The sequence below is a fragment of the Mus musculus genome, chromosome 11 (genome assembly GCF_000001635.26).
Source record: "Mus musculus strain C57BL/6J chromosome 11, GRCm38.p6 C57BL/6J".
Taxonomy (NCBI): Eukaryota; Metazoa; Chordata; class Mammalia; order Rodentia; family Muridae; genus Mus; species Mus musculus.
The window spans coordinates 30,940,313-30,951,738 of record NC_000077.6 but is presented as its reverse complement, the minus strand read 5'-3'; the positions used below and the strand labels follow the sequence as shown (position 1 = coordinate 30,951,738).

The 11,426-nt window shown below is 36.9% G+C and overlaps 1 protein-coding gene across 10 annotated transcripts in view; it reads left to right on the top strand.

Annotated features, from left to right (window-relative positions):
- Window positions 1–11,426, top strand: part of Erlec1 (endoplasmic reticulum lectin 1) — a 91,593-nt gene that overhangs the window by 2,648 nt on the left and 77,519 nt on the right. For 7 of the 10 annotated variants that reach the window (XR_003949491.1, XM_011243744.2, XM_011243743.3 and 4 more), the window contains exons 3-10: window positions 352–432; window positions 921–998; window positions 1,116–1,179; window positions 1,762–1,796; window positions 3,216–3,439; window positions 3,531–3,660; window positions 7,879–8,040; window positions 8,641–8,700. Coding sequence is in view for 9 of the 10 variants with exons in the window: in XM_011243744.2 (XP_011242046.1) it covers window positions 352–432; window positions 921–998; window positions 1,116–1,179; window positions 1,762–1,796; window positions 3,216–3,439; window positions 3,531–3,660; window positions 7,879–8,040; window positions 8,641–8,700 (834 nt within the window). In the remaining variant the exon portion in view is untranslated. Of the gene's footprint in view, window positions 1–351; window positions 433–920; window positions 999–1,115; window positions 1,180–1,761; window positions 1,834–3,215; window positions 3,440–3,530; window positions 3,661–7,878; window positions 8,041–8,640; window positions 8,701–11,426 lie in introns of all 10 variants that reach the window. The other 3 variants (XM_030246234.1, XM_030246235.1, XM_030246236.1) reach the window with 2 other exon arrangements.

Here is an 11,426-nt window from a genome sequence, read left to right as displayed (position 1 = left end):
GAAACTGAAAAGCACCATTCCACAATAGAACCATTCTAAGACTTTAATAGCTAGAATTTAGGGGGGAATATGGGTGATTAAAAATTCTGAAATAAGTCTACAAGGATTGTCAGAAAACTGATACTTCAGAACCTTTTTAAAAAGAGAATGAAGTGCTATAGAAGGTTTTTCTGTGGCTTCATACTTCAGTTCATTTAAAAGAAGTAACATCCCATACGTTCTTGTTCAAGTTGTTAGCTCTTTTTTTCTTTTATTTCCAAGCATTTGTGATTCAACCATTGAATTCATACCCAACCAGCAGGGTTGGATGAAGTTCTAGGAAAGCTGTGTATTAAGCTTATTTTTTTCTAGGAAGAAGAAAAGGATTACAAAGGCCCCAATCCAAGAGAGCTTTTGGAACCACTATTTAAACAAAGCAGTTGTTCCTACAGAGTAAGTATTTTATGTGCATTTGAAAGTAAGTCTTTAGCAGCCAGTAGACGCTTAAAATGGCTTTTCTTCGTTTATTAGGGTATGACACCCTTTAAGTTGGGCACAAGTCTTACTGCTTAATAGTATGTTGTTCATTTAAATTCTTATATAGTACACCAATATCAAAGTATCAGCTACTGAACTACTTTGAATGTTTTGGGGTTCAAAGGAAAGCCTTTTTGAATTCTTGAATAGAATTATAAAATGCTAACCACTATTTATAAGCTATGTAGAAAATTAGCCCGATAGTTATTACAGACCTAAATAAGCCCTAGCTCTATTTTACAGAGCCAGTTAGTAGAAACCACATATACCTCACAAGTTTTGTATTTTGTGTGGCATAATTTTGTGTCACTTCATAAAAATTTATTCCAGCTGCTTAAAATTTTAGGTAAAATTCGGTTGACTTATATGGCTTTTGTGTGTTAAAAACATACCTGTCTTTTTAGATTGAATCTTACTGGACTTATGAGGTCTGTCATGGGAAACATATTCGACAGTACCATGAAGAAAAAGAAACTGGCCAAGTATGTTTTTCTTTAAACATAAACCATAAAATGAGAAATTTCACAATGATATTGATAATTTTTCAAGTTGTAACAAATTAAATATGTTTGTAATATACTGTACTTTTTTTAATGTAGAAAGTAAATATTCATGAATACTACCTTGGGAATATGTTGGCTAAGAATCTTCTGTATGAAAAAGGTTAGTCTCTACAATGGTGATATACTACTGGGTTTGGTTTAACATTTGAGTCCAGGCATGGTGGGACATGACTGTAATGCTAGCGTTTGGAGAGTAGAAGCAGTAGGAAAAGGAATTCAAGGCCATTGGCTTTACCTAGCAAGGCCTATATGCTTCTGCAACATGAGATTGACTCAGAGAAAGAAAGAAAAGAAAAAATGGTTTTGGATATTGTGTGACTTTCTTTAAACTTTATTATTATTACAGTTTTATTTAAGGTGTGTGCCAGTGCATGCATAAAGGAGCTTGAGGAAAACTTGTGGGAATCAGTTCTCTCCACCATGTCATTCCCGGGAACCAAACTCAGATTTTTCATAGAGAGCCATTTTGTGAACACTAACTTTAGAGGGTGTATAAACACCACGTATGAGGTGCTGGCTCCAATACCCAACAACCCACTCCAAAGCAGAAATCTTAGTGTTTGCACCTTCTTTAAAAATAAGTTTAATGTTTCAAAGCTGATTTTAAAACACAGTTATTTTTATTGTAGAGATGGGATTGTTCATGCTGTATGATTACCTTTTTCTTGCATTGTTTCCATAGAACGAGAAGCAAAAGAAAATGAAAAGTCAAATGAGGCAAGTGATGTGTTAAGTTTTCACACTTCATTGTTAGGTATGACCTTAGTGACAAAAGCTACATATATATTCCTTATATAATACTACATGGAAGTAGAACAGATAAGTTTCACAAATGTATGATATCTGGGTTGTCTATGGAAAAATACATCACCAGCTGGGCACGATGGCTCACATATTTAATTCCAGCATTCAGGAAGCAGAGGTGAGCAAATTTCTGTGAGCCCAGGCCATCTTGTGACCATCTTGAGACCCTGTCTCAAACAATAAATAAATTATGTTGTTCTCCTACTATTTACTTTTTAAGTAATACCTAAGCTGTCATCCCAGCTTCTTGGAAGACTGAGGCAGGAGGGTCACAAGTTCAAGGACTTCCTATACTATTTACTTTACACATAGCAGAAGGAGAGAACCAACTCCTGAGAGTTGTCCTCTGACTTCCACAAACACATAGAGCTGTATGTGCACATATATGCAAATACATAAATATGATGTCAAAACAATTAAAACAAGGAAAAGCGAAACTATAGCCCAGAAATAGAACAGTGTCTAGCATATGTGACACCGTAAACTCAATCTCCACTTAAAGGAAAATATCAATTATATGTCTGTAAAGGATTCTAAGATACCACTTCATCATTTCAGTGCAAGATGGTGTTGCTTTCTATATAGCATTGGAAACAGTGGTAATAAGAGCATTTTTTAATTGCTTGCTTCTCATCTCTTATGACTAGCTTATAAACTGCACATGTAAATAGCAAGCTACCCACCTACACAGGCTATAAAAATAGAGGCTAAGAATAGGGGCTGTCTTTTACCTCTGCCCAGTGCAAAGCTGCTATGCATATGCATATTGTAGGTACTTCATATATGTCCATCAAATGATGGCTCAGAGTAGTATTGTGTAAAAGGGCAATTAGTGTAGTTCAAAGGATGTTGCTTTCTTTCTTGCTTGCTTTCTTTTTTCTTCCTTCCTTTCTTTTTTTTTCTTTTACTATCAGCCCTTCTTGGAAATCAGCCTTGAAACTCGCAGAATATAAAGTAGAAACAATGCTCTCTACAAGTTTAATGAAGAGGGAGCTAAGCAGCCCAGTATAGTACATTTTCTCATTAGCTTAGTTTGTGTCTTCAGAACTATTGAGAGTAACTCAGATTAATCATGTGTTTGTACTCTTCACTTAAATGTACATTGACTTAACATTTTAATTTTAATTTGCTCTATATTATACTATCCCTAAATACATATTTGCTCAACTAAGAACTTAAGAATCAGAACATTAGGGTTGACTTAAAAGAAAGTACAGAAATTTTCCTCTTCTGTTTTTAAAGAAAATGTAATATTTTTTAAATAAATGTTTTCCCCATCCTCAAACACACCTCAAATTTCTAATAAAAGGTCTGTCTTATACTTTCTTTAAGATTCCCACTAAAAACATTGAAGGTCAGATGACACCCTACTATCCTGTTGGAATGGGAAATGGTACACCTTGTAGTCTGAAACAAAATCGACCCAGATCAAGTACTGTGATGTACATATGCCATCCTGAATCTAAGCATGAGATCCTTTCAGTAGCTGAAGTTACAACTTGTGAATATGAAGTTGTCATTTTGACACCACTCTTGTGCAGTCATCCTAAATACAAGTAAGATGTTCACTCAATATTCTAAACATACAATGCACATGTGCTTTAAAGCATTCATATTTAGCCTTAATGTTTTTTTCTTACTGAATAGGTTCAGAGCCTCTCCTGTGAATGACATATTCTGTCAATCACTGCCGGGCTCTCCATTTAAACCCCTCACACTAAGACAGTTGGAGCAGCAGGAAGAGATACTGAGAGTGCCATTCAGGAGAAATAAAGAGGTATGAGAGTTAACTAATTATACTTCCTCAGTGTTTCATTTTCCATGTCTTAGAACCTGTACCATGATGTGTTAGGTATTTCTGTAGCATTATAGTGGCAATTTATTTTATTAAATTCAAATTTTGAATTCTAATTATTTAAATAATATCAACTCTTTATCTTATACTTTTCAGAATTTTTTATCATTTTTTTAATTAATTTACTTACTTTACATCCCTGCCACTGTTTGCCTTCCCTTCTCTCCTCCCAGTCCTTCCCTCCCACCTCCCTCCAACCCCCATCCACTTCTCCTCCCTTTCTCATCAGAAAAGGGGAAACCTCCCATGGAGATCAACCAGCCTTCACATATCAAATTGCAGTAAAACTAGGCTCATCTTCTATTAAGGTTAGACAAAGCAGCTAAGGGGAAAAGTAGGGGGAAAGAGTCCCAAAGGCAGGCAACAGAGTTGGAGACAGCTCCTGCTTCCACTGTTAGGAGTCGTACATGAAGGCCACACTGCACAAAAGTTACATATGTACATAGGGCCTAGGTTGGTCCAACGCATGCTCCTTAGTTGACAGTTCAGTTCCTGTGGACCACTTTGAGCCCAGGTTGGTTGATTTTGTAGAGTTCCTTGTGTTCTAGGAAATGAATCTACTTCCCTCCTAGAATCCTTCCTCCCCCTCTTCCACATGATTTCCTAAGCATTACCTAATGTTTGACTGGATCTCTGCCTCTGTTTCCATAAATTGCTGGGTGAAGCCTCTCTGGTGATGGTTTGCTAGGCTCCTGTCTGCAGGGTTTCCATTCCTGTGAAGAGACACCATGACTAAGGCAACTCTTATAAAGGACAACATTTAATTGAGGCTGGCTTAAAGGTTCAGAGGTTCAGTCCATTATCATCAAGACAACATGGTGCTGGATGAGGTGAGAATTCTTCATCTTCATCCAAAGGAAACTAGGAGCAGACTAACTTCTAGGCAACTAGGAGGAAGGTCTCTCAAAGTCCATCCCTACAGTGACACACTTCCTCCAACAAGGTCACACCTAATAGTGCCACTCCCTGGGCCAAGACTATTCAAACCACCACATCAGGGATAGCAGACTATTATTAACTGTATCAGGGGTGGGCTCCCTCTCATAGGTCTCAAGCTAAACCAATCATTGGTTGGCCATTCCTGCTCCATCTTTACCCTTGCACATCTTCTAGGCAAGACAAATTATAGATCAGAGACTTTGTGGCTAGGTTGTTGTCCCAATCCCTCCATTGGAAGTTTTGCCTGGTTTTGGAGATGGTCAGAGGAGGAGGCTGATTCAGGATCCATATCCCCCACTGAAAGAAGTCTTACCTAGGGTCATCCTCATATATACCTGGGAGTTTCCATTGCTCTAGGTTTCTAGTTGATCCCAGAGATACCCCTCACCCTGTTCCAGTTGTCTCTCCCAGTCCTAATTCCCTCCATCCTCCCCCTACCACATTCATCCTGTTTCCATCCCCACACCCACTCCTACCCAGTCCCCTCACTTACCTCCACACCCACGCCCTGCCTGTCCACTCAGGATGTCTATTCTTTTTCCTCTTCTCAGTGAGATTCAAGCATTCCTCCTTGAGCCTTCCTTGTTACTTAACTTTATTGAGTTTCTAGACTATAGCATGGAAATCCTTAGCTTTACAGATAATATCTACTTATAAGTAAGTACATGTTTGTATTTCTGGGTCTGAGTTACCTCACTCAGGATGATCTTTTCTAGTTCCATCCATTTGCCTGCAAGTTTCATGATGCCATTGTTTTTAATAGCTGAGTAATACTCCACTGTGTAAGTGTATCACATTTTACTTATTTGTTTGTTTGTTTGTTTGTTTGTTTATTTATTTATTTATTTATGTCCATTCTTCAGTTGAAGGACATATAGGTTGTTTCTAGTTTCTGGCTTCTACGATAAAGCTGCTTTGAACATAGTTGAGCAAGTGTCCTTATGGCATGGTAGAGTTTCCTTTGGGTATATGCCCAGGAGTAGTATAGCTGAATCTTGAGGTAGATCCATTCCCAGTTTTCTGAGAAACTGCTAAATTGATTAAGTGAATATAAATTGGAAAGGAAAAAGTCAAAGTATTGCTGTTCAAAGATGATATGATAGTATACATAAGTGACCCAAAAAAATTCTACCAGGAAACTTCTACAACTGATGAACAAAATGATATAAAATTAACTCAAAAAGTAAGTAGCTCTCCTATATACAAAAGATAAACAGGCTAAGGAAGAGATTAAGGAAACAACACCCTTCACAGTAGCCACAAATAATATAAAATATCTTGGTGCAAGATATTTTACAAGTAAAAGACCTATATAACAAGAACTTCAACTCTTTAAAGAAAGAAATTGAAGAAGATCTCAGAAGATGTAAAGATCTCCCATACTCATGGATCAGTAGGATTAACATAGTAAAAATGGCCATCTTACCAAATGCAAGCTACAGATTCGATGCAATTCTCATCGAAATCCAAACAAAATTCTGTATAGACCATGAAGGAGCAATTCTCAACTTCATATGCAAAAACAAAAAACCTAGGATAGCTAAAACAATCCTTCTGGAGGAATCACCACCCCAGATTTCAAGCTGTACTACAGAACAATAGTAATAAAAATCCCTCATGGTATTGGCATAAAACAGAAAGGTTGTTCAATGGAATCATACTGTAGACCCAGAAGTAAATCACACACCTGTGCACACTTGATTTTTGAAAAAGAAGCCAAAATTATACAGTGGAAAAAGAAAGCATCTTCAAGAAACGATGCTGGTCTAACTGTATGTCTGCATGTAGAAGAATGAGGAATAGCCTTAAACACATTGGCATAGGAGATAACTTCCTGAAAAGAACACCAATAAATAGCTCAAACTGTAAGTTCAGCAATTAATAAATGGGACCTCATGTAACTGAAACTTCTGCAAGGCAGAGAACACAGTCAGTAAGAAAAATGGCAACCTATAAAATGGGAAAATATCATCACCATCCCCACATTCAATAGAGGGCTGGCATCCAAAATATATACAGAACATAAGAAACTAGACACTATGAAGCCACATAGCCCAACTAAAGGTGGCATACAGATCTAAACAGAGAATTCTCAACAGAGGAATCTCAAATGGCCAAGAAGCACTTAAAGAAATATTCAACACCCTTAGCCATCACGGGAATGTAATTCAAAACAACTAATATTCTGTCTTAAGCCTGTCACAGTGGCTAAGATCTAAAGCTCAAGAGACAGCAAATGCTGGTAAGGATGTGGAACAAGAGCTGAGCCAATGCCCCCTTAGTTCTCATAGCCCAAACTGGCCTCATAGTCTAATGAACCAAGTGGCCAAGGATGACCTTGAGTTCCTAAACCTCCTACCTCTGCTTCCCAGGTACTAGAAAACTAGAAGCCTGCACCACCACACCTGGCTAGCAACCACTAAAAACAAAACAAAACAAAAAAGCACCTTTGTTGTTTTGACTATATGAAAAAGAGTAGTCATTGATTTCTAAGAGAATAACCATTCAAGGACTCCTATAAGCTGAAATAGATGTAAAAGAGTCACACTCTATTACATGACAACTACCATATCAACTGAAAAAGGAGACAGCATATCCACTGTAAGTTAGTAAGAAATTCTTTACTTCTCAAGTTCAAGTGTTGATCATGAGTTTCCTCTTGTTAAAGTCCTCATATTTCAATTCTTCATCAAAGTCCTTTTCATCCCTTCCTTTACAAGTCTGTAGTTGTAATTCCCTTATTACTTTAGATCTACTTGAGGAAATTTCAGGTTCCTCCAGAGCAACAACCAGTCCAGCTACGTTTAAGTAATCACAACTGATGATACTATTCACTCCCGCCAACTCCTTTCCCCCCCTTGTTAACTTAGCTTTACCCTTAAGGGCTTCTACAAAACTAAATGTAAGGATGCAAAGCTTAATAAGTCCCAAAGTACTTTACTTTACAAAAGGAAGACAAAAATGCATAAAATGGAAATTTTCCCTATATGTGCCAGAGGATTATCATACCTGGTACTTGGAGGTAAAACTAACATTTTTCTAGACTTTTTACTATTGTCACAAAGTTCCCCTTTATTAAAATATTAAAATTAAGTGGGGAAAAAACTTTTCTAGATTTCTGTTTGGTTTTAAAATAATAACAAGCTATAACTGGAAAACATGTGATAGAACCCATAAGCATGTCTGTCTGCTTAATTTTAGGAAGATTTGCCATCTGCTAAGGAAGAGAGATTTCCAGCCATCCACAAACCTATTGCTGTTGGCTCTCAGCCAGTGCTCACTGTTGGAACAACCCACATTTCCAAGCTGACAGATGACCAGCTCATCAAGGAGTTCCTAAGTGGCTCTTACTGCTTTCATGGGGTAAGGAAGTGAAACTGTAATTTAAATGATCTTACAACCTTACATGTTGCAGTTACCTAACCCATGTCCATTAAGAGCACTGAACACAAGGGCCTGTAGAGAAATCACAGGATCGTGCCATCACCAATGGACATTTCCTGTGTAGTCACCTGCCCCCTCCCATACCGCCTTATCCACACCCATTAATTATATTCTCTCTACTCATAAAAGTTTGACATTTCCTATGGCTGTCTTGTATGATTTTGGTTGATGGTTAAAATGGGCATCAGTGATTTATTTCTCACTTTTTGGTTATGCAACAATCAAGAGTTCAAATGAGCTACGTTTAAAAGGTAACGTTTGCTCTGACTCTTAATACCAGTGTAAATACACTCAAAGATGTTTTGTTTTGTTTTTAAACAGGGACTCACATATAGCCCTAGCTATCCTGAAACTCACTGTAAACACCAGCCTGTCATGTTTTGGTTTTGTCATTTTAATTTTAAACCACACTATTGATTTTATAACTCATAAAAAGTATATATACTTCCCACTATCATGTGGCATTGTTATATCAGTCTCCCTTCTCTGTGTATAACTTTATCTATTTCTTTCCTTTAGGGTGTTGGTTGGTGGAAATATGAATTCTGCTATGGCAAACATGTACATCAATATCACGAGGTATAGAGTAACAACAATCCAGGTCAATTATTTGTTTTGTTGTCCTGGAGCTCAAACCCAGGGCCTCCTAGATATGTCAAATGTTCTTAACATTGATCTGCATCGCCATTCCTGGATTCACGTTTTTAAAGGCTGTGACCGCTGGAGATTTGGCTCAGCAGTTAAGCATGTGTACTGTTCTTGTAGAGGACCCAACTTTGATTTCCAGCACCCACGTGAGGCAACTCACAGCTGCCTGTTAACTCCAGCTCTAGGGATCCAGTGCTTCCTATGCCTCTACAGTTACCTGTACTCAAGTGTCCATCATACACGTAGACACACAATTAAAAATAAAGAAATCTTTTAAATCTCCCGTGGAAAAAAAAGACGACTTCAATACTACTTTTAATTGTGAAGTGATTTTTAATGTGGTAATACTAGCCAGAGTATTCCCAGTTTTTAGAAACTGGAAAACTTAGTATTAACTGATTTCAGTCACCTTGAAAGAACATTGCTTGTTAACTATCTGTGTTCTTAAACTACCCTGAGCCTAGTAAATTAATAGGCTGTTGGGGCTGTTCTAATTTAGAGTTATTCTGATAATTCATCCTTAAGAAATGAATAAATAGTAGGATACTACATTGATTACAGAATTAATCAAACTTGGTAAATGTACCACCTTTCTCAGCTAGAAGAAAGTATTATTTCATCTTCTGTTTTTTTGTTGTTGTTATTGTTGTTGTTGGGTTTTTTGTTTGTTTGCTTGGTTTTTTTGTTTTCTTTGCTTTTTTGGTTTTTTGTTTTGTTTTGTTTTTGAGATAAAGTTTCTAACCCAAACTACTTAAAAACTCCCTCTTCAGCTAGAAAAGACATTGAATATCTGATCCTCCTGCCTCTGCCTACTTAGTACTAGGATTACATGCATGTCCTAATATGCATGCCCCCTTTTAAAATGGTGCTAGGTGTCAAACTCAGGTCTTTCTACATGCTAGGCAAGCACTCTATGAACTGAGCCCCATCCCCAATCCACTATGAAAGTATTCTAATGAGCATTTTAGATAGTTACATTAGTGTACTTTTTCAGAGTTTTGTTGTTATTACTTGGTTTGGGTTGGGTTAGGTTGAAAGTTTTAAATTTTTTTTATTGTTTTGGGTTTGTTTAGGGGCTTTGGTTTAGGTTTTCAGGAGTTTTTCTGTTTGGTTGGTTGGTTAGTTAGTTGGTTGGTTAGTTAGTTGAGACTGGGTCTTAATACTCAGAATGTCTTGATTACTCAACCCCCAGAAGTACTGGGGTGAAAGGTATGCACACTGAAAAAAAAATGCCTTCCAGAAAGTTAAAATAACTATTTTAATGACTCTTTCCCATATACTTAACATATACTTAACCATATAATTTACCAAATTTAATTTGTCCTAGGTCATGTAACCTATAATGTTCTGATAGATCTACTAGGTTATTAGTATTAGAATGTAATGTTCTAATACCATATAGATATATATATAGAATAATAATAGAATATAATATATGGAATTAGTATATATATTAAAAAGTAATATGCCAGGTACTAAGTGCTTTAAATGTTAACTCATTTAATCCTCAAAACACTTTTCAGATGTCAGTCCTGTTAACCCAAGTTTCAGGAACAGAAACAAAAGTTTTACATAGGCAATAAATAGTAAGACTGGAATTCAAACCCACACAGTCTTGCTCCCTATGTAGCTTCCTAGACACTTTGTCTTCTGATCCCTGTCTGGAAAGTAACAAGTCTACTTGCTGGGGGGGGGGGGGGGGATGTATTAGCTTTCTTTTTCCTTTGGGCAACAAAGTCTACTAGGGAAGTGACTGCATGTTTCACTTGCTGCTTAAAAAGTTTTCTGTACTATTACTCAGAAGTATATCATTGCCTAGCATGATTATCTGGCATAAAATATGGAGAACAACAAGGAATAAGGAGAGAAAAGGGGTAAGAGCTTACTTTTATAAGACAAAGTATAGTGTTTTGTTTTGTTTTAAAAAAACAGTAAAGGCAGAATCAGGAAATGATTTTATATGGTTTTCATACAGAAATTATTGTGCTATCAAATGAACCCTGGAGACTTTAAAACTGCAAAGTTCTTATTTAAAAGTAGAGAGGTAAAGTGAAGATTAACTGTAAGGTAAGGCCTCGTAGTCCATTTTTGTACTGCTATAGCAGCATACTACAAACTGGATAACTCAATAGGAAAAGAAACTAGATTTCACATTTCTAGATGTTATCAAAGTGTCTGCCATCTGGTGAGGTCCTTCTTGTTTCACCTAATGACACAAAGCAAGAGGAGAAAGGGGTGAGAACACTTTCAGCTGTGTAGAGATGTTTAGTGATTCATAGAGCTCTTCCAAAGGACCAGGCTTCAATTTCCAGCATTACATGGTCACTTACAAGCATCTGTAACTCCAGTCCTAGTAAATCCAACATCCTGTTCTGGTCACATGGGCAGCATGTATCCATACACTGCCCAGACATACATACAGACAGGATACCCATATACCTAAATCTATTTTTTAGCATAGAAAGGGTGGGACCTTAAACTCAGAGCCTCCTGTCATAATGATACAGTAGTCAAGACTTAAATATCACCCATCATTTTCTACTCCCCCATGATATAAATTTAGGAATATTTGGGGAGAGAAAAATTCATCTCATAAAAATTCATTCAACATCACAGTAGTGGTACTAAGGACTTTAACCTGGTGGTAAAGTACTTCA